At 44.1% G+C, this 23203-nt stretch overlaps 2 protein-coding genes and 1 long non-coding RNA gene across 4 annotated transcripts; 2 read left to right on the top strand and 1 right to left on the bottom strand.

Annotated features, from left to right (window-relative positions):
• Nucleotides 1-242: 242 nt before the first annotated feature.
• On the top strand, nt 243-1500 carry LOC111857523 (uncharacterized). Its single transcript, XR_002841373.2, has 3 exons — nt 243-583; nt 1082-1130; nt 1262-1500. It is a non-coding gene; the product is annotated as an uncharacterized lncRNA (long non-coding RNA).
• A 934-nt stretch (nt 1501-2434) lies between these two features.
• LOC111857492 (chromaffin granule amine transporter) lies at nt 2435-12054 on the bottom strand. Of its 2 annotated transcripts, XM_023838420.2 has the most exons (16): nt 10988-12054; nt 9690-9821; nt 8753-9077; nt 8527-8585; nt 8050-8133; nt 7643-7735; nt 6713-6802; nt 6082-6125; nt 5795-5855; nt 5496-5591; nt 5239-5317; nt 4987-5038; nt 4831-4894; nt 4540-4659; nt 4129-4262; nt 2435-3465 (listed from the first exon to the last, which is right to left on the bottom strand). In XM_023838420.2, the coding sequence occupies exons 2-16, from the start codon at nt 9802-9804 to the stop codon at nt 3358-3360; spliced, it is 1524 nt and encodes a 507-aa protein (XP_023694188.2). In that variant the 5' UTR covers nt 9805-9821; nt 10988-12054; the 3' UTR covers nt 2435-3357. The 2 variants fall into 2 exon arrangements, with proteins under 2 accessions (XP_023694188.2, XP_023694189.2); XM_023838421.2 differs by lacking the exon at nt 10988-12054 and having other exon boundaries at nt 9690-10719.
• A 4943-nt stretch (nt 12055-16997) lies between these two features.
• On the top strand, nt 16998-22423 carry LOC111857562 (dickkopf-related protein 4). Its single transcript, XM_023838552.2, has 7 exons — nt 16998-17015; nt 17232-17306; nt 17439-17543; nt 19890-20033; nt 20296-20443; nt 21060-21149; nt 21381-22423. Exons 1-7 carry the CDS (start codon nt 16998-17000, stop codon nt 21623-21625), a joined length of 825 nt encoding a protein of 274 aa, XP_023694320.2. The 3' UTR covers nt 21626-22423.
• Nucleotides 22424-23203: the final 780 nt, after the last annotated feature.

Raw genomic sequence — 23203 nt, 5'->3', positions numbered from 1 at the left:
CCGCAAGTGCTCCGCTATACCGAGTTCTGCTGACGAGGAAATCCTTGGCATATGGCTTGAATTATTTTCCTGCTCATTGAACCATGCAGTAAATGCTGGTTCTGTATGAATTGGGAGCATCGCCACCCCGGAAGATTCAATTCCCACCAGGATAGAAGTGCTTCACCACCAGATGAATATTAACACTGAATGGATTTCAACTTCTTCGCAGTCACTTTTCCCTTTGAGGGGTTAAGCGGCCGGAAACCGTGCCAGGAAAATGCACCTCCCGCCATTAAAGAACAGACTGAACCCTTCATTACGGGAAACAAACACTCAACCATGTCGGTTTTTATTTCTCTTCAAAAAGTGTTGAAAATATTTTACCGCAGTTTTCCACTGTTCTCTATATTCCTGCCTGTGATCTCTGCAGCCCCCTACTTACCTTTTTTGATGTAATTAGGGGGTTATGCACTGTAACCGAATCAAAATAAACATCTGTGGCATTTACAACAAACTTTACAACCACCCAGTGAAACTTTACAATGAACCGGCTTGGAGTGTCTCGCTTATTTCGCCTTGAACCAATGCACAGGCAGCACAGGTAGGGGTGGACGTCCATTCCAGTATTGCTTGAGCCATTGTTCCTTGGAACATGCTGTTTGGGAAACCTTCGCCATTGAAGCACCCAGCAAAAATCACCCCTCTCTGACAGCTATTATTATCGCCATGGAAGCCAAAACAACCAGCAGGAGGGCCTGCCCAACGTTTTTACACATCCCCTTCAATGTGATGTGGTTTGCTTAATTATCTCAGGAGCCACACCTGTCTGTGGGAACCTGTCTTCAATACACCCTGCTTCCTTTACTGACTTTAGCATTTCTTTTTTTTATGCAGTTATATGCATATTTAAAAGAGCTGTACTTAAAATAGATGTCACACATGAATTTACTAGCTATTGTTCTCATAGGCGACATTGTTTTACTTTTAAAATGAACATCGGCATTGAGGATTATTGTAGCTATTTAACCCTGGAGGGGCGCACTGTCAGGGCCATCAATGGGCCCTATTAACTGTCCCATTGTGTTTGTTCTTGTAACAGAGGAAAACGCCAGAGAAGACATACAAGTGAACATAAGCTACACATACTGGTGGGATCAATGGGTTTCTGCCCTTTTGCATTTTTGTCACTGATCTCCTGTACTTTGCTTTGATCATAATTGCTGCAGTATTTACTGAAATTAACAACTTAATAGCCCCTCTCCTACTTTCACACCCCTAGCATCCTGTACGGTGAGACTGACTCCCAGTGAGCCTGAGCGCGGGATTTCCCCCGTATGTGGAGTGCTAATACGCCCAAGTTCCCAGGAAATTTGATGAAACCTCGCCACACCCGCTGTGAAAATGACACACTGCTCCCCTGCATGACCCAGCGCAGTGTTATCTGAGAGCGGGGGCAGGCCTGAATGTTTAATTAGTGCCAGGCTTTCTATTACGTCCACCGTGACAGCAAACAGGTGTCTGACTTTGTTGACTCAGCTTACACAAATCAAAGGAGTTGGGGGACAGAATGGGAAGTGTGATGTCAATAATTTGTTAAACATGGATATTGAACCTGTAAGGGGCCAGCATATTGTTTTATGTTTCCTTTCCGGCAATGGAAAAAGAAAGATGTTTAAAAAGTAACCCTTGATTTTTGTATATTTGTATTTGTATAAGGAAACCCATCGCTAGAAAATGTAACAAATTTCTGTATTTAATTCGGCAAAAATAGCCACTGGCTCCTTCTGTGGTGTAATTGCTGAATAAGCTTGTCATAAAACACAATTAAAACAATATTTAAATTGGGTTTGTAAGTTGTCGTGTAGCTTACATTTTGGTTTTTATTTGCATGAGATAATGTTAGGGGAAAGGCTGAGGGCAGCTCCCTCCATGTGAGATTTGAAGAGCTTGTCCTTGGGCAACTCCATAGCAGAGCCTCATATTTACTGGTCGCAAAGATCTGTTATTTATGAGATGTGAGAATCGATAGCATGGAAGTTTCGCTGATGCTGATCTCATCCCACATCCTGACTTCCTGTCTTTCAGCTCTGTCCTTCGCTACAAGCACAGCCCGGATATAACAGATAATACGGTACCTGGCTTCAGCCAGAGGGGATATTAAAAGCCCGCTAAGATGGGCCCTCTGCAGATAACACTGATGCACAGACAGACGCACGTCCCTATGTTACAGAGAATCAATAAAAACTCTCTAGCCTTGTGTTTCCAGAGGTTCGCTTCAGTCTGACCACATCCTTGTACAGAGTAAGCTGTGTGTATGTTTGAAGGATCAATATGGACAAAAATATATAAGCAGTCTTTTTATAGACTCAAAATGTTTAGCTCCTTTTAAACCAAATAACAGTTCTTTTCACTTGTAAATACCCCATAGAACTAAAACCACTCTTTTGTATGGTTTTGTGTCATTTTTTATTAAAACATTTTCTCATGATAGCACAACTACACGCAAAACCAGGTTTCCTCTTCAAAGAAATAAAATGGGTATTGCAAAATAGAGGCAAAAGAGATATAACTAAACAAACAATTTGAATATTATAACTGACAAACCATTTTGCTCAGAAACATCCATTTTTTCACTGTGTGTTAGGAGGAAGGGTGAGATCCGCAGGAACAACTGCAGCAATAATTTCATGCAAGATTGACAACGTCTGTGAATATGGTGGCATATTTTGAAGCGCGTTGTGTTGTTGTTCGTCTTCATGATTGAGAGGTTATAATGAAACATTACATTTCTTTCTTGTCATTTTCACAAGATATCATATGTCACTCTATACCAACCAAAACCACTTAATGTAAAATGATAAATTAGGGAACTTCACCCAATTGATTCTAATATTCAGGCTGTTACATATTACATAAAATAATATTTTGTACTCTAATGGACAATACACCATCATACACTATGTAAGACATGACACGGTATTAGGAGATGGGGAAACACTAATGCTTATTGTCTTCGGTGCCATTATAAAGGCATGTTGGCAATCTGGTCTTTTCACGTTAACTTATATAAGGCCAAGAAAATGAAAACTACAGCCTGGATGTGTGATAACCTTAAACGACAAGTCCGAGGCACACAGGGCTAAGATGCAGAGGACATTTAGCGCACCTGAAGGATCCGGAGAACGAGAACCAGCAGCAACACATCAAAGGGCAGTAAATATGTGCTGCCTCTTATTTGAAATAAATATAGTTCCTTCTTTAATGCTTCTCTCAGTGTGTCTCCATGTTTTTGTGTGTGTGTCTATGGGTACATGAGCCTGTATTGTTTATGTTTGTGTGTGTGTGTGTGTGTGTGTGTGTGTGTGAGGGTCAGGGTCACTCCCCAGCTTCCTCCTCACTCTCGTCGCTCAGTGGAAACTCTTGCTGCTGTCTCTGAGTGTTGTACCTCTTCACAGGCATGGGACACTCTTGGCTGATAATGGCCTGTTAGGGGATTATAAGCAAGCACAGCAGAAAATGTGAAAGAATGCATCATCACATTCAAACAGGTGCCTAAATAATGTTTTGAGCAGTAAGAGACATCAGGCTGTTGGTTTAGCGCCTGTGGATCCTGGCCGTGTGCCGATCCCTCTGAGCGCATATGAAGTCGCAGGTATCAAATGGACCACTTGTTGGATCTGAGCCCCGCCTTTAATATCCTTTGAATCCTTGTCCCTGTGTGTTTCCCAGCGCCTGCCATTAGCAGGGGCATTATTGTTAACAGGGTAAGTGTATCATTTGCTTTGTCATGCTCTATGCTCCTGTCCGCTCCTCCCATCCCCCTATTGTTGGGGAGAGACAAGTGTCTCTTTCTGCTAGAATAGCCACCCACTACCTGCCCACATTATGTTCAGAGAACAGCGTTCGGCTTTTGAACCAGGAGGGCGTTGCTTCATAAGAATGCAAAGGAAAGTGTTCAATAGGCCGCACACTTCCTTCCCCGGGATGTGGTAATACTAATGTCTCTAAAGGTCTACGGCTTGGGTCGAGTCGCCCAGTGGCGTGAATGCCGATCCTTGAGGCATACTGAAGTGTGAAGGGCCAGATGCCAGAGGGAATCCTGGATTTACGTGGGGCCGTGGTGGACGGACAAGGCCCGAGACTCACCATCTTCTCTTCCCTGGCTGCCGGGCTCCTCAGGAAGCAGCACAGGGGTGCGTAGAGGACGTTAACGATGCCGATGATCACCATGAGGTAGGGGAACCCAATGGCTCTTACGATGGCACCCCCTGTGGACGGGCCTGTGCCGGAGAAGCGGGTGGCGATACGGAGCGTTAACCAAGACCTCCTCTCCTCGCACGGAACACACCTTACATACAAACACTATCACACACGGAACACACCTTACATACAAACACTATCACACACGGCTGCTGTCTTTTGCTCGATCTTTGGTGACAATCTCATACATTGAGTTGTATGTGCTGCTTATAAAATAATTCAAACATTCAGCATCTTTCAGTGTTGTGCTGTAAGGTAGCAAGTATATTTTAGAAGACAGGATGAAACCCTCCTTACCAATAGCGAATCCCATGCAGAACGCCACATCAGCAATAGCGTAGACGCTGCCGTATACAGAAATGTGACGAATGTCGACTAGATAGGCCATGAGGGGCATCATGGAGGAATCGACCATCCCTGAACCATAGTGGAAACATTGTAAACAAGGCAGTTAAGGTTCCTTTCTGATATATAATACTTTGTCATCTTACTCAATGGATTGTAACCTTTTTGTCCTAATAAGTCAAGCATTCATGTTTAATTGGTAATATAAGTTGTTACTTTAGTTATTATGTCGTCGGCACTTACCAATTGCAAAACCCAGACCAGCATTTGGCCCAATGAGACCGTAGATGTTTTTCGCTAAAGGAACCTGCCATGCAATGAAAAGACAAGTAAATTTGTCACCGCACCGGCAGAGTAAGGCAGTAAGCCAACAAGCGAGACACCAGAAGCAGTACTCACACAAAGAAGGCTGATTCCAACCACAAGCATCCCGATCATGGAGCACAGCCACCTGAAGGAAGAGCCAACAGGTCACCGCAGACCAGACCCGGACTGTGAACCACCACAGACACACCGCTAACCAGTCGAGCTTGAGAGGTCAGCGTGCTCAGACACTCTGGGGGAAACGCTGACTAAAATGTGACAGAGCGTGGAAGCGAGCGGAATGCCATTAATTGTTCAAATGAACTAGATCAGAAATCAAATATGTACCTTCCCATTTTGTTGGCCAGCGAGCCAAACAGATTGGTTCCAATGAGGTAAGATATGCTGGCTGGCAGGAAAGCCATCCCTGAAGAGCACCAACGCAGATCATGTAAGTGAACTTGAAGTGACTTAGGAAACAAGCAGCAGTGAAGCTTCATGTGATGGAACGATCCGGAGGCACATTTTGAGATGTTTTGTATGTTTAAGCATAGAAATACTGAGTTTGCCTGCAGAAGAGCCTCTTGGACATAGGAGGAACCTACCAAGGTGCCACTTCGGAGAGCACATGGTCTGCATCATCCATATGGGGAGGCTGGGCTCCAACATGGCCACCCCCATGTTGGCGAAGCACAGGGAGCCTAAGGTATACCGACACCACCGTCAATCCTCCCCCCTTTACAGCGTCTCCTGCAGCGCGGCTTCGCCCTGTGGTCTTCGTTATGCTATTTGTAAGGAGCGGGGTTTTGGCACAAGTGTGTATTGATGTTGGTGGATCTGGCAGCCGGGGATGGGCTAAAACAAGGGCGAGCTCCTTGAGGGGGTCCTGAGACCCCCAGCTCACCTGCGCTGATGAGGATGTAGGGGTCCTTCAGCAGGGTCAGCAGAGGCGTGCCCTCCAGGCTCTGGAGGTAGAATCATAATACCGGCTTCACCGACTCAGCCTGGCTTCGACATCTGACACGCATATTCCTGTGGTCTCTATCCCAGCCGGCCATAGACAAACTGTGGCTAAGCTATAGGAGTATGGGGCAGCCCGTGAGCTGGCTATGTGCGATACGCACACAGGCTCCTAACGCAGCGACAGGGACAGGGGCGTTTGCAAAGTTAGACTGAAAGCAGCTCACTCACCCCAGGAGAGATCTTCGAGGGCTGAAGTATACAGAGTTGCAAAGCTGCATTTAAAAAAAGCGTTAACTGGCATTTCAGAGTAATATCTCTCAGAAGAAACACACCACGATGTCTGTCTGGGCCTGACGTGATGAAAGTCCTCCACAACCACAGTTCAAGAGGTAACCTTTACTGTCTAATTATGGTTAGGGCTGCAACAATGACAATTACGCTGATGGATGACCCTGATGGGCACTAGTGTGTGGTCATTCACATCATCGTTAGCCTGGCTCATTCTGCAGAGGAGAACATTTCTCAGTGACTTTAGAATGGACTATTTCTCTATTATGATTACCATAGTAATTCAAGACCATTAAAAAGCAAGGTTTATACGATAATCTGCTTCTCGACTAGAGGCACGCAAAGCTAATAAGCAGTATATTCAAATAATAATAATAATAATGCATAAAATTTCATATTGTGTTCATTTGTTTACTGAAACAATCAGAAAATCTAATAAAATAGTGTAATATTGTATGTAATTAAATGAAAAATATCAGTTGTGCATGGTATTGTTGAATATCATGTAGCATGTAGTGACTGCCTGCTTCCCAACACAAACATATCGAATTACCTTGGGTTGTATACGTACCTCCATCGAATAATGCAAGGAAGGCCAAAATGAGGAAGGGGGCGCTTTTGCCTACAAACTCGTACATGACGCTGCCAAACGGGGCCCCGACTGTGAAAAGGACATTTCCATTTCAGATTGGTGGGGACAGTCGGGTACAGAGGAGCATGACCAAGGTGACGTCTGACCCTGCATTAGTATTTGAATGCCTACACCAACCCACCAGCTAACTTATACAAATACCGTCCTACTGTTTTGTCATGTTGTACCATATTGTTTAATACATTCTTGTACCACCACAATATATACTACTGTGCTTTCGTCCATCCATCCCTCCATCCATCCATCCAATCATCCATCCATCCATCCAGCTTCTGGACAGGGTCATGGGGGCCTGGAGCCTACTGCTAGTAAGGTTAAGTACTAGGTAGTGCTAGTAAGGTTAAGTACTAGGTAGTGCTAGTAAGGTTAAGTACTAGGTAGGGTAACTTCATGTCTCTGTACTGATGTAGGTACCATCTAAACTCCACTTAGCATGTACTGCCAAACATATTATATTACATCATAGTGCCTTATGTGATCCCACCCCCCCCCCCCCCATTTTGTATTATGTTGCACTAAACACTACACCTGTCTTGCACTGTGTTGTAGAGTAGATGTTATTTCTTTGTTACTTTTGTTAAAAGCAGCACCATACCCCCCCCCCCCCCAACATAAAAGCCTTTGGTTTCACTTTACACTTCTGTGTGGCAAAATGACAGTAATTTGAATGAAAGTTGATGTTATGGGGGGAGCAGGCTGTTGCGACAGCAGGCCTCAGGGCCGCCTTGGGGCAGCACGTAGCAGCCTGTAAACTCTACACCACTGACTGCCTGGGGGGGGGGGGGGGGGACACGGGGTACTGCAAGGCAAGACCGAAGGAGTAAATATAACAGCAGATTAGTGACTTACTCAGGACGCCCATGGCCAGACCCCCCAGCGCAATGCCCATGGCGACCCCCCTCTCGTTGTCGTCTGTGTATACGCTGGCCAGCATGCCCAGACCTGTAGTGAGGGTGGGAGCCGAGCCGCACGGATTTAGCGTGGCATACACTAAATAATTGCCACGCAAGCTAGAATTTGTCCAGCCAAAACCATGTCACCTTCCTAAAAGCTGAGAATGTGAGAAGGCAGTAATCCAGAATGCCGTAGTACCATCCAAACTGCGGCAGTGGAGCATTAATCTAAATGGGGAAGTGGCAGGTAAACACCACCTACGCAACAGAAGACAATGAACGAATCACATTTTCCACCATATGCCTCCATTAGCCCGTCGTCGGGTCGAAGGCTAGTGGCCAGTTAGCCGCCGCGAGCCGTACCTGCGACGGAGGAGAAGGAGGAGCCGATTCCCTGCAGAGCGCGGGCCACAAACAGCAGGGCGTAGGTGCCTGAGAAGGCGAACACTGTGGGGCAGCCGTGCACGAACAGAAGCTGGGTTAGCGGATGCTCAATGTTTGCACTGGGATACATATTTTGGATGTGCGTAGTCTACCAACACTGTGTGGGAGGTCAGGTAATGAGCTCTCTACCCCCAGGACTTTCTAATTACATTTACTTATGTTAAATCCCTCTAACACCCCTTCCTGTCTCCACTACAGAGAATCACATAACATCATAACAAACAGCTCCAACAATCATAGATCATAGTATCTAGTAAATGCAACAAACCAAAATGCTGGCTTGCAGATATATTGTACCTTACTGTAGTATTGAGCATTACATATAAGGTTATTTAAAGTTATTTAAATATACTGGTTCCTTCAGTTTACAATAAGACATCACATGCAAACACTTACTTATTGTGGAAACAAACATGATGACAAAGCCGGCAAACATGGGAATGTGGTATCCAATCCTTGAAACAGAAACATGCCTTATATAACACTGAAGGTAAAGCAAATATATTTTATTTTAGTTGTCCATATTTGGTTTATCCCTTGTTAATGTGCTGCTTTCTGTGAAAATGAGAGCGTCTCTCTTGGATTTCTGCTTGCTTTGTGTCCTGCCATCTCGTCGACGTACCTGTTGGTGAGCGGCCCAACGAACGGATTGACCAGGAGCTGCACCAGAGCCTTGGAGGCGAAGAGCAACCCCACGCGCACATTCTCCTCCACCAAGAAGTCGCTGTCCTCCTGGCAGCTGGCAGGGCTAGAACGGTTATGGCCCCCGCGGGGGGTGGGATCGAGCGGCTTGGCTGTGTGGGGCCCCAGGACGTAGGTGGTGTTATCGTAGAGCGAGAGAACAGAAGACAAAGGTGTCTCCTTTGGGGGCTTCTGGTTATTGAAGCTCAGTGAGGAGTTCTGCAGTTTGTGCTCAGTGGCGTATAGGAACGTGGGGATGATGGGAACTGGAAGACAGAGGAGATGACAGGGACCCATTCAGAGACACATAAAGGCTGGAACCTCACGGGCCAGTCTGCTGTAAATACACACCCTATAGGTACAGTGAGGGGCAACTTTCTTAGATACATTTGCTGATTAACACAAACAGTCTGCCCCTCCTGCTACTGGAAATATCCGGCATGGTGACGGAGTCAGGAAGCTCAGCTACTGTGAGGCTGTGTGTTAGACAGCTCATGGTCGGTGCCAGACATGGGGGCTCCAGCATCTCAGACACAGCCCCCCTCCTGGTATTTTCGCACATTACAGTGCCGAGAGTTTACAGAGAATGTGTGATGAATCAAAAAGAAATGCTTTTGTTAATGAGAAAGGTCAGACTCATTAAAGCTCACAGAGAGGTCACACGCGCAAAAATAACAGTGATGTGCAGAAAGGCTTCTCAGAATGCATGATTTTTCTACTGTAAAAGTGATTCTGGGGGCCAAAGTCCTATCCAGCGACAAGTGTACCTAGTAACCTGGCCCCTGGGGGTATTATGGTGGTTATAATATGCAGTGGTTAGAGAGCAGTATGTGTGTGTTGTGTTTCGATGTGTGTGTGTGTGTGTGTGTGTGACTCACCCACTACAGTTAGCAGCATGTTGTCCAGTAAGAGGGCCACACACACCACCACCAGCACCAGACGCCGGGAGCCCCTGCTCTCCCGCAGCCACTCCGGGGGCCTTCGGCTGAACATGGGGCCCCACGCAGGCTCTGCAGGTAGCGAGGCACAGAGTTCTGAGGTACTGAGGCCAAGCTTCGTGCCCTGGACTCCAGCCTCACCAACACCTTTGATTGGCTGAAAAGTTTAGATGGATGGATGCATGCATGCAAACAGCATAGATTCTTCCAATTATTATTTTGTATTGGCCGAATTCTTCTGCTTTTGATAACAGTATGAAGATGTTCTCTATGGCAAACAGAATGCAAATATTTGAGTTTGCCTGGCTCACTGTGACCTGGTATCTATAAATGGCAAAAAAATTGTCATCAGTGCCCCAACACTGAAAATATGGATGTGCCAGTATATTGTTTTTCCATACTTTATTATTGATCCTATCTCCCATGGTTACTGGGTAAACACCAATATATGTGGATGGCAGATGTGGATCTCAATCAATCTGCTGTCAAGATTAGTTACAAAGGAGCCAGAGAAATTAGGGAAATGATCTTAGAGACAATTTGCTTCTGGTCTTACAATGGATCTTTCTCCCATGGTCTGTTTCCAGTATAACTCTGCACTGAATGTCATTAGAAGCCAATTTAAGTCAAATGACTCATTTGTGTTGTTTGGTTTTTTTTTTGCAGAACATCAAGACAATCTGAGGGTCCATTTAAATTTGAAAAGTAACACAAAATACTGAATGCTATAGAAAGACGGCTTCACATGCAAATAGCCACATCGATAACACTTAGTGCACTCTAATCATTCTCGGATATATTAAGCTGTTAGTCAGCTGTAATCTGGTTTGCTATTAACAGTTACAAAATGTCAATAAATTATGGCATTAGATTAAACATTTTCTTTTAATTGCACACACACACACACTTTTGTATTCATATCTTTGTGGGGACCCTCCATTCATTTCTATTGGAAGGACCCTAACCCCAACAAAGACAACTTTAACCCCCACCCAGCCCTAACCCTAACCCTAACCCATAAGTAACCAAACTAAATACAAGACTTCTGGCATTTTTAGTTCTTGACTACAGTCACATATTTTTATAAAACTGAGCTTCCCCTTGTGGGGACCAAAAAAAAAAATCAGACTTCAAAATAGCAGATTTTTATCACATTGTGGGGACATTCATATATAACACATATGCACAAAAACACACACACACACACATATATACATATATACATGAGCGCTACTTACAAACGTATGTGACTGAGGACTTCAACAGCAGCAGCAACACTTTTTACAGTTTTTTGTTGGCAATGAATAGGTGAAGTCCAAGCCACTGAAGCAGTTTACCATGGAGTAAAGCTGGAGTAAGAATGGAGTAAAGCAGAGGAACCTCGTCACATTAAAAGAGAATCCTAGTGGAAAAGTATCCGGCTCATTTTGTCCCTCAGAACAAGCTTGCAAGGCTTGCATCGGTCAGTTAGGTCCCGGACGGCCTGGCCAAAGGCACGTCTTGTGGGTGTAGGCCAGGGGCGAGTCAGACACTGTGTGTCTCCCACCAGACAAGCTATTTAAGAGCTCCGGCGTCTGGTTGGGGGGGTTTGGTCAGCCTTTTGTAATAAGGTAGTCACGTCTAATCCCACCCCTCAATATGAAGTACACCTCTACCCCGAAGACCGAGCCAGTAACACATGCACACAAATTTACTGCGTCACAGAGGGTGGTAATTGAGTGCATCTGCTGCGTTTTATCAGGTTGGGGCAAACCCTGCAAGCGAGTCTGATTCACAAAGCCTGGTTATCAGTGATCTCAGGCACATTAACCCCTTCAGCCTCGGTGACGAGCCGCCCTTTGCGAACGCCGGATGGAACACGTGCCGTATTTGCACTGCACCTCTGCTCTGTGTCAACAGTCCACACACCCCCCCCCCCAGTTCTCAGAGAATTGTCGTCAAAGGCTCGCAGCAACCATATTTCCCATAACTCTTTGACGCACAGGCTTTTTCCATAGTGCAATGTAGTCATGTTGACTGATTAAATTTTCTCATAGAAATCTGGAATCTTCCTGAAATTTATATTATTTCATGTGCAAAAGATTCTTTGAGAACCTGTGATTCCTCCATTAACATGGATGGATAATTCTTTTACGAACCCTAGAATCACCAGTCATAATATAATTGATGATTTTTATCTGGCAACCTTAATAATTATTGCCGGACTGTAGGAGGCAATAGAAGGTTGAAGCCTGAAGGTCAGTCAGGCCTTATTGAATCCTGTCCTTGCAGAATGGGGCTCAGAGTAGGTGCCGCTTCCCAAAGGCACATCCACAGCCTGAGGCTGCCTTCAGGAAGCCTGTCTAAATGGAATAAGGAAGGGAGCTGCACATGCTCACATTTCCCATGGAGCCAGAAATCACCCCCCCCCCCAGAGACAGGGCTGCCAACCCCCCCCCCCCTATGAGGTCCTGTGTGCATTTCTGTGTTACCACAAGCTTTACTCAAAGGCTTTCTTCGCGAGTAAAGCTTTGCATAGGTCTATCAGACTCCATTCTCGTTTTATACACAGGGCGGTCCTTGGGTTTAGAAAGTTCGATTCATACTAACAGACGGACTGTCATGAAGCCTATTATATTTTAAAATTTGGGTTAAATACAATGGTTCATGCAGTACTTTGTGACACTCGGTTCGACGTACAGTATAGTGTGTAGTTACTTTTATTATTACTGTATAATAATAATACATTTATTATTATCATTATTATTTGTACTATATTATTATTTTTTCATCTGACCTACAAATTCGACTTAAAAACAGACTTAGGGAACGGAACTCATTCATAACTTACAGACTGCCTATATGAATGTCACCCAAAGTTCTGATGAAGTGGGTTATCTATGTTTATCTAAAAGAGGTGACGATATTATTAATGAATGAAACTATTTGAACCGTATAGTTGTGAACTTCAAGGGCGAAGGAAAGACAACCAACAGAGAAGGTCATGTAGATTGACCTCACCAAGTGCTCAAAGTTGAGGGGTGAGCAAATCTCCGAGGGCAGCATCTGTGAAATTTTGTCGAGCCAGTCACTGTGCTACAAAGGCCGGCTTCCCTCTATGAAACCCGTGCATGGCAGGCTCAATCACCCCACCTCACTGCAAAGCTTCCAGAGAGATAAGCCTCTCTCTTTGTAATAAGGCCCTTACCGGCACTTCCACACTGGCTGTGGGAGATTAGAGGTAACAGATACAAAAGCAGGTAATGCTTCCAGACACATATAATCACAAGGTTTTCTGAGAGGAAGAGATAATATAGGGGGTGTTTGGACTGGAGGATCCTGACTTCTTTAAGAAACAAGTCTCTACCAGTTGCAGGTACCAAATGTCCTCTGTGTGTTACAGTGTAATTGTTTATGTTGTTGAAATATTGGGTAATGCTTTACATTAACTGCAGATTTATGATGCCTTTATGATGCATTCATAGAACATTCAGAGCACCTTCACAATGCATTCATAGAACATTCATAAGAAGTATGTAAGTATACCTTAACATCCTAACATATATTAACAGCTTTAATATACATGAATAACAAACATTGTATGATATTGACAAAACATTATAAGCGTATAAATTTGTAATGTTTTATTAATGTACATTACATCTGGTAAGGTATGTTAAGGATTATTTACACGATGCTTATGAATGTTCTATGAATGCCTTATGAAGGTGCAATTAATGTAAAGAGTTACCAAATATAATTTAATATTTGAAAAGCATCTATCTGTATACATGTATGCTAATTTTCCATTTACTCTTTGCTCATGTGTGAGTTAGCTTGGAAAGTCAATTTTTTTATGGGACTGGTGCTGTAAGAAGATAACTCCCATGTTCTCTGGATGAGGGACTGATGTGCAGTTCATTATAAATTGATTGCATGGGGAATGAGAGTTTGTGCTAGAATGCACACAAACTTGCTGTGCCACATGGTGGCTCAGTGCTCCATACCGCCGTGTGGTAGGTTTGAATCCCGCTGCGGTGTTTGCATGTTCTGCTTGTGTTGTGTGGGTTTCTAATTAGGATAACTGAGGTCTCTTAATTTTCCCTATTATATGTTTATGGGGACCAGCACCCCGTTAAGGGTGTACTCCAGGCTTGTAGCTTGCACTACTAGAGGAGAGACCATTGTTTCCCAATCCGGTCCTCGAGAACTTACAGACGGTCCACGTTTTTGTTCCCTTCCAGCTCCCAGTAGGGAGCAAAAATGTGGACTGTCAGCGGGTTCCTAAGAACCGGGTTGGGAAACACTAGGATAGACTCCAGGCCCTGCAACCCTGAACCAGATCAGAAGATGGATGGATGTTGAGCTCTGTGGCAGGTGAAGAGGAGGTGGGGGGGGGGGGACCGTGAGGTAGATAAACGCCCCATTTAGAGGTGAGGTTTGTTATAGGAATGCGGAAAATATACAAAGGAAGATTGTCCAATTATTGACCACCAGTTACTTTTCGTTGGACTCCCAACAGGCCTTCCCCTCACCCCCAACCCCCCCAGAATCATAGGGGCCCAAGGCTACTTCACATGCAAGGGGGATGGATGGAAGTATATCCCCCACAGCAGCCCAGTGACAGTGCATGAGGAAGAGACTATTTGCATTCATATGAGGTGTCCCTTGATGATGTGCTAAAAAAAATTTTCTTGGAGGGTATGGAACCAGCAGCCACTCGGCCATTGGTGTTCTTAGCCCAGGCCACCATCCGCAGAGCAGCGTGGGTAGGGATGAGGGTACATGGCTGCCTGAGGAGGTAACACCTTTGCTCATGGTTGCCTCATTTGTCCAAGGCCTTCCATTCTTCAGCAACGTACCATTGTTCAGCAGGAGTGAGCTTCTGCAAGATATATAGCACTGGGTGTACCATGCCCTGAAGACCTGGGAGAGGACAGCAGCTGACATTTCAGGCACTGGTGAACAGTCAGAAGTGCAGCTCAAATTTGGGGGCGTGGTGGACCAGTTCAGTGGTGAGGGCCTCTTTCACACGCAAGAAGTGGAGCTGGGCATTCTTGTTCCACTGGACAGAGTCGATCCGGCCTTTGCGGATGAGATCTGAAAGTGGGAGGATAAATCAATGATAGTACTCAGCCAGGCCGAAGGCCCTGTCTGGTACTTAGGGTGGGGCAGGGGCAATTATTATTATTACTGCCCAGTGCACAGCGGCAACACTTACTGTTGCACATATTAGCAGTTTATTACACATTACCAGCATAACTTATTGCTCATATTCAGTGAGAGATTATCTCAGGCTGAGGGAATTCAGAGTTCAGCAGATTTATGGCTGTTGGGAAAAAGCTATTTTTAGTCTGTTATATGTGTACAGATTTATCTAATGCACCTTCCTGAAGGGAGGAACTTAAACAAAGTATGTCCCGGATGAGTGATGTCCTTCGTGATGCTTTTAGCCCTTCTCACACAGCGAGCCTTGCGTAGATGGTCCAGCAGCAGCAGTTCCGTGCCGACGACGGCCTGTGCTGTTTTTATCACTCGCTGCAGGGCTTTTTTAGTAGCTTTGGTGCAGTTGCTCCACCACGCTGTCATGCAATCATCAAAATGCTCTCTATAGTGCATCTGTAAAAGTTAACCAGCAGCTTCTGGGGGAAGTTAGCTCTCCATAGCCTTCTCAGAAAACAGAGGTGCTGTTGTGCTTCGCCCACTACCACTGAGGGGTTGTCAGCCCAGGAGAGATCCTCTGTGATGGTGACTCCCAGGAACTTGAAACTGGAGACTCTCTCCACAGCCTGTGCTTTAATGGTTATTGGACTGCGACTGGTCTCTTTATAGTCCTAAAGTCCACAATGATTTCTTTGGTCTTCTTGGTGTTTAAGGCCAAGTTGTTGGTGCCACACCACTCTGATACATTCCAAACCTCCTCCATATATGCAGCTTCATCATTGTGTGGTATGAGTCCAATGACAGTTGTATCGCCCGCAAATTTAACAATAATGTTTGATTCATGGTTGGGTTGACAGTCATGGTGGAAAAATGCATAGAGGAGGGGACTTAGCACACAGCCCCGTGGCAGACCGACGCTCAGGATGATGTATACTTGCTCAACCTGTCAGACTGGGGGCGGTTAATGAGAAAGTGCAGTAACCAGTTGCATACGGAGGGAGTCAAACCTAATGCATTGAGTTTGTTGATCAAGTGGCTTGGTGCGATGGTGTTAAACGTTGAGCTGTAGTCAGCAAAGAGCATCCTAATGTAGGTGTTGGACTTTTCCAGGTCTGAGAGGGCATGCAAAGCCAAACAGATGGCATCCTCAGTCGATCTGTTTGTCCAATGGGCAGACTGGTGTTCATCTAGACCAGCTGGGACAGAGGCTTTAATGTGGGTGAGTAACAGTAGTTCGAAACAGTTTGCAATGACAGGGATGAGAACAACTGGTCGGTTGCCAGACAGGTAATCATGGGTGTTTTTGGAACAGACACTATGGCTGTGGATTTCAGGCATGCGGGAACTCTACGTAAGGACAGCGAGAGATTGAATATGTGTGTAAATACCTCCGCTAGTTGGTGAGCACAGGTCTGGAGCACACGTCCTTGCACAGTATCAGGACCTGCTGCTTTCCTTATGTTGATGTTGCTGAGTGCATGCCGCACCCTGTGTGTGTGAAGGACCAAAGGCTCTGGGCCACCTGTCACTTTGAAGCTGGCTGGAGGTTGGTTATTGCCCTTGTCGAACCTTGCGAAGAAGCCGTTAAGTTCCTCTGCTAGGTTGGCATTGTTGTTGGCTAGCGTGCGTTGTATGTCGCTCTTCTTTTTGTAATCCATCACTGAACAGACGCCTAAGCCACATCTGCTGTGAGTTCAAGCTATGATGGAAGTCCTCCTCAATCCGCTGTTTGTACTTTAGTTTTGCAGATCTGATGCCTCTCTTAAGAATAGCTTTGGTGGCTCTATAGACTGAGATATCTCCTGATTTAAATGCTGTATCCTTCACCCTGAGCAGCTGATTGACTTCACTATTCATCCACGGTTTCTCATTTGGGAACACTCTTTTGTTGACAGTTACGTTGTCCATGCAGTAATTAATATATGGTAGTACAGATGAAGTATATGCATCTAAATTGGTCTAATGGAAAAATATGTTCCAATCTGTGTGTTTGAAGCAGTCCAGGAGTTGGGAGACAGCAGCCTCAGGCCAAACTTTGACAGTCCTGCTAGTTGGTTTAGCACTGTTAACAAAGGCTTTGTGCACAAGGACAAGAAACAGAGTAAGATGATCAGACTGTCCAAGGTGGGGGTGTGGTATGATCTTGTAAGCATCTTTTATGTTTGTATAAACATGATCCAATGTCTTTTCCCCTCTGGTTTTGCAGTTGCACTGCTAGGATGCCAGAAACTTGTAGGAGTCAAGGAGGACAAGTACTCAATCTCCCCATCAGTGGGCTGAGTGATACAGTAACTAGATTTTACTAGAGCTTTGTGTGCCCTGCTATTCCTCACCCATCAGGACCTGTCTGTGTTTGAGGTGGTCATCCCGTTGCTTGTTGACAAAAACCCCCACCTGTGTCTCTTGCTGGAGCAGGTCAGCATTGGGGTTTCCATCATCTTCTGATTTTTGGATTCCATCCTCCACTCATGCCAGGAATGTTGAATGCTGGGTGAGGGTGGGCACTCCGTGGGCTGGGGTGTAAGCCTAGTGTAAACCTAGTCCTAGCATGGTCGCCGTTCCCTCTCAGCCGTTCATTCAAACACAGTGAGGTATGCGTCAGTGTCATCCTCAGCAATGAACTTGGTAAGGAGCTGCAGATCGATATGCCTGGTCGCCTGATTTCTCCTGAGTTTCAGGCCCAGCATGTTCTGGAGATGCTGGGAGATCACAGCCACACCGGCACTGATCTGTTGGTCCCATCTTAGGGACTTCCACAGTAGTTGCTTCCGCACATTGACTATTTGGTTACCTTTCACATTATGGGTGAAGTTCTGCAGGACAGTTCTCTTCCCCGCATCCTCCACCAGTGTAGCAGGTAAGGAGGCATGGAAAACAAGGATACAGACAAATATTTAATGAGAAGGGAAAGTTAAACAAACAAGTGTGTGTGTGAGTGGTCCATTAGGAAGTGGCAGACCCTCCAGGGCAGTCACCCTCCAGTGTTTGCACGCAGATCACGCATACATTTCTAGCTTGCCCTTTCGTTTTATCCCTGGCATGGTAGACAGGCCAGCTCTCGGGTCGAGGTAGTTACTGCCTGCCAGCTGTGTCTCGTTGGCACACCTTGAAGCCAATGGTAATGAGACCACAGCCACTGGCCCACACGGTGCTCATCATCCCTTGCTGGTATGCAGTGAATTCCTGCCAGGGGGCACAGTAGGCTTTCTTCATAATGTTAGAGAGGATATTTCCTAAAACATGACAAAATATTTTCCATGATAAATTGCTAGTTCGTTGCTAGTTATTTTGATTCTTCTGTAGATACACAAGAAGGTGCAGGGGCTCAAACACAGACTGGGTTTCAGATCCCAAATGTGTATCTGCTGTGAATGTGCCTTGTGATGGACCATTAAGGTTTAATTCGGGTCGAGCCCATTAAGGCTGTACATCCTCTGTCCTTCCTGGAATCACCTTACTCCCCCAGACCAAGATAAGTGGCTGAAAGATAGATATATGTACATATGTAGTTCATTTGTGTCAGTCATGAAAATTAATTCTCTCAAATAAATAAGCAGACAAGCAAATAAGAAACAGACACACCATCCATTTAGACGGCTGTCCTTCACCTTCCTAAACCTCTCATTCTGAATGTCATACAAAGCCGTATGATTTCCTTTAACATCTGTGATGTTTCAATTAATGTTTCACCCAATTTAATATCCTTATCTTTTTTATTAGGTGTTTTTGATCAGTAACCACTGTGACCAGCCAACTGGCTGCTACATAAGTTCAATAATAAAAAATAATAACAATATAGAACAAATATTGACAAAGAAGCTCTTCTTAATATATGAAAAATGTTAGTCTTGGGGCTTATATTTAGACCTGTTTAAACAAATCTTGTATCTCAAAAATTGCTATTTAAGATTTATTAGCTATTAAATATCCAATTTAAGTATTGCATATATTTTCAAAAGTTCTAATATCAAAGTAATTACTAATTTTGCAAAATGCATTACTACAAGATATATATATATATATATATATATATATATATATATATATATATATATATGCGGATACATACTGTATTGATTCCTGTGGGAAAATTCTCTTTACAACTCCCCAACTTGCGCTCTGTAGGTCGTTATTCATTGATAATTCCTCTAAGGACTATGGCCTTTCCCACCAGTGTTTGGTTGTCTCAGTATTGTAAGAAGCGTATAGCCTATAGGCAAGCCTGCGGAAATACGAAGATGTGAGCGAGTACATGTGTCAATTCTGGTGATGGCTCGGCCCGAATTATAAAGGATAAAACCCTATTCGCCATTGTTCATTAAAACATTTTGTATAATTGTACAGCACCTATATATCTGTCAAAACCTATATTTATTTGGTTGGGAAGAACTTCTTAAATCTTCATGCATAGTGGACGACAGAGAACAAGAACAGATGTAACTGTAATGGTGTGTCATCACTATCCCGCAAATTACAGACCGCGTACAACCCACTACCGTTACTGATACCAGCCAGCAAAGGCTTGGTGATTCTTTACCTTCAAGGTGTAATTAATAACGACAAGCCCTTTCACCACTTCCCCCAGGAGATACAGATTATCCAAGTAATCCGGTCCAGGAAGCAGCCCGTATCCGAATCTACCGCGGCGATTCTTTCAAAGCTATTGCAGCATTTGTTCTAAATAAATTTCAAAAGGCCGTCTATGTTTTCAGAATGGGTGGGTGTTTGGGGGATGTAAAGACGATTAAAGCTACAGGATATTTATTGGGGGAGGGTGGGCGCTGATAAAATTAGATATAAATTAGATCCTCCTATTCAGAAGGCATCTGACTTGAATCTGGACAAGGAAGGGTACTGGCCAAAGTGATCTAGCAATACTTTCCAAAATATAACGGTAGAATATTGTAACATGTTACAAATGACTAAATATTAAATAACATTTAAAGAGGGTTTCCCATCGATTACGATTGATAAAATCGGTGTGTATAGCCGCTTTAGACAAGCAAGGGGGATACAGCGCGCTTAAGGTCAGGTATGTGGGCGTGTGTGCTACTGTCGGCGTGCCTAATGCCGGCTTTCGTTAGCAGAGCGTCTGGGAACAACATAATACGACCATCGACTTCACTGGGACCAGTAAACCAGGTGAGAACACGATTGTATCCTTACTTTTTCATTCTCACTTGTAGTCATTTTAGTATCTGCAACAACTTTGAAGCCAAGGGCAAACAGGGATTAGAGACATGAACCTACGTTACATGTGTGTATGATTTGGGTAAAAAACCAAGCTCGAACGTGGGCTACTTTATTATTAGATTTTAAGGGTACGCATATATGATGATTCTAAGTCTATGTGTGCGCGAAATTAAATTAATGTTAGTAATTCCACCTGTGTCGCATTATGCAGACGACCTGTAAGGTTGATCGTGACTGTGGCAATCAGGAATATTGCGAACAAGCGTCGCAAAAGGCTCCCGTGTGCACTGCCTGCCGGACGGAGAGACGCCGCTGTCAGGGGATCGGCATGTGCTGTCAGGGACTCCACTGCATTAACGGTCTGTATATTTCTCCGGCGGAACTCAATAATATTTACTGTTAAACTAACCTGCCTGACTACTGATTAAGCCCGATGTTAATATTATTACGAGAAATTAAGCAACCTAGGCTAAACGTAAATCTGTAAATTGAATCCTGATATCGATCACTGTGAAATATCGTAAGGTTTTTTAAACTCCACCCAAACCGCGTTCCATAAATAAAACACGTATTTACAGATTATATGGGGGCTTTTTAGCGCTTCTCCCGGCATCCCATCTCCTCCTTTTTCTTCAGTTTTTCATGTTCTGTGCGGTGGGTTCAGTGTCCGGCCATCGGTATAACTGGCGCACTCCTTCTGGGGCGCTGAGACATGCACCAAGTATACATATGCACTGACCGGGAGAAACGCATTAAGTTTAAACATCTAACTGCTTAAATTGCTGTGTAGAATTTCTTACACTATAAGGCTACAGGTATGTAATTTGTGCATTATCAGCGTCACAGCCGCATGAAACGGTGACACCGCAGCTGACAGTCACGAGGGATTTTGCAAAAATTACAGCCCTAGAAATTATTGATAAAAGTTTTACAGAGTCTCTTTTTAAATTCTATGCTTTTCCCGTGTTAATGCAGGACAATGCAAAAAATCAAGAAAAGAAGAACCAAACAATCCAAACAGAAGAAAATCACGTCCAAAACACAAAAGGAAGGAAAAGAAAAAAGGTAAAAGAAACAGATCCGTAATATAAAATGGTTCAGTAGAGGGAAATGCCGTGAAACAAAAAGATGAGTTTAGGTTTTACGGATAGATTAAAGCGACGCTAATAATAATCACACAAGATTTCAGGTTAGAAAAATGAAAGGGTGAGAGGGTAAAAACTGACCCGCATGCAATAACAGATAAGCTAAGATCTGTTTGATAACTATCTGTTTTGGCGACTGGCCAAATCCCAGGCCAAGAGATGGCAAAATGCGTTCGCTCCGAAGACTGTGGAGAAGGATTGTGCTGCAGGCGCTACCTGAAGGGCAATAAGTGTCAGCGCATTGGTACCGAGGGCGAGGCCTGCTCCCTACACTCGCACTCCAAGCGCCTCCGGGCTGTGGAGTACTGCCACTGCGCCCAGGGTCTCTCCTGCCATGCCCAGGACCAAAGCACGAAAGGCAATGGAATCTGCCGACCCACCAGCCCGTTCACTTAGATGCAGAAAGACCAACGGCAGTTTCCACAACATAAATATTAGTCATTAATGAATGCATATGTCTTGTTTCAGCTTCATCTTTTGTTTTGGTGCCCGCATTTAAAATTCACTTTTGTGTTTTCATTCCTCAAGCCAATCCAGATTGTATTGTGTTTCTGTAAGAACGTTTGTGTGTGTGTGTGCGCGTGTGTGTATGGTCACAGCATTTGCAAATGTTATTGTAATGTAGTAGAAATTATTTCTCTAATTTATATGTTTATTAGAGATTGAAATTTGGGACTCTCCAGGAACAGACCACGTTGTGAATTCCATGGTGCTCGCTTTCCTTCCCATTTAATATATTTATGAAGTTAAAGCCTAATACTATTAACTGTTTGTCATTGACAAAATGTTCTTTTGTCTTCAGCCAGACTGTAAAATTAAACTTGTGGGTGCTGGGTTTATATGCTGAGAATAATTGTGCCGTTGGCACTGGATGCAAATGACATTATTGCTTTTCCGTATTTGAATTTGGATATCAGTTGTAGACCATAATCTTTGAAATGGCATCCTTATTTCCAGAATTTGGCCCTTATAGTTGTTTTGATCTTTTTTAACTCAGACTTAAATTGATATAGCCAGTCGTTACAGATCTTCCCTGCCGGTTAGAGAAGGAAACAGCGCACTCTGCTGACCGCAGTGGAGAACTCCAACAGCATTAAACGTAGAGCAATGAACTTCGTTCTAGCGGTAGAGTAGCAAACTGACGAAATTATCTGTTGCTGCATGCAAGAAAAATAAAATGTTTTATTCTTGTAATTTGTGCACAATTAAAATGGTGCTTGAAGAAGCGACACAACTTATACACAAGGTTCCAGATTCAGTCTCAGGGCACATTTCACCTGACAAGGCATATCTTTAAATAACATTTATTCAAGAACCATAATAGTACTAATAATATTCACATCTATTACCTCAGGAGTGCAAGTAAGATATGGTAATTTTCCAGTGGATAATATGTGGTTTAACACCACTCATGCCGTTTCATGTAATCTCCAGTGTATTGCTGGATGTTACATTTAGTATAGCGAGTGTATACATTGTGTCTGAAGTCTTAATTTCTAGGTTTTAATCCATGGTTAACCTGTGGTGACATCAAGAACCAAGGGTAGGAGATGAAGGGGATCATTCAACTTGATTCTAGTTAATTCTGCATTCACCAGCCAGGAGACAACACTCAGAGTGCAGACATCTTTGGGTCCATCACCTCCACTAATATCTAGTGTTGAGGGGTATCTAAGTGGGAGTGCAGGATTTAGATACTCCAAGTTTGTATTGCTGCACAAATTTACAGAAGTCCATAGAAGAGGTTCATAAGGCAGAGACAGTCCAATCACAGTGGTGCTCATTCAATGAATAATTTGAAAGAAAAAGGAAAGAGACCAGAACTGCCCAGTGAATTTAAGCTATACCACCACAAAGAGTAATGCACCACTAAATATGCATCTAACTTTAGAAGTAAAAGGATGACAGCCATCTGTCACCTCCTACAGACACAGCAGTATAATACCACACCATTTTAGGAGATCGCTCAAATTG

The sequence above is a fragment of the Paramormyrops kingsleyae genome, chromosome 2 (genome assembly GCF_048594095.1).
Source record: "Paramormyrops kingsleyae isolate MSU_618 chromosome 2, PKINGS_0.4, whole genome shotgun sequence".
Classification (NCBI taxonomy): domain Eukaryota; kingdom Metazoa; phylum Chordata; class Actinopteri; order Osteoglossiformes; family Mormyridae; genus Paramormyrops; species Paramormyrops kingsleyae.
The sequence above is the reverse complement of the archived record's forward strand: the minus strand, read 5'-3'. Positions and strand labels throughout refer to the sequence as shown.

Excerpts from the sequence above, each read along its gene's own strand:
- LOC111857492 (XM_023838420.2), bottom strand. The coding sequence starts at position 9,804 with ATGTTCAGCCGAAGGCCCCCGGAGTGGCTGCGGGAGAGCAGGGGCTCC. Across the intron at positions 5,592-5,794 it reads CTACATCCTCATCAGCGCAG|GCTCCCTGTGCTTCGCCAAC; the intron begins GTGAGCTGGGGG and ends GGTATACCTTAG. Across the intron at positions 3,466-4,128 it reads CAGCCAGGGAAGAGAAGATG|GCCATTATCAGCCAAGAGTG; the intron begins GTGAGTCTCGGG and ends ATCCCCTAACAG.
- LOC111857562 (XM_023838552.2), top strand. Across the intron at positions 17,544-19,889 it reads GCTGCAGATCGATATGCCTG|ACAAGCAAGGGGGATACAGC; the intron begins GTCGCCTGATTT and ends TAGCCGCTTTAG. Across the intron at positions 20,444-21,059 it reads GGGACTCCACTGCATTAACG|GACAATGCAAAAAATCAAGA; the intron begins GTCTGTATATTT and ends GTGTTAATGCAG.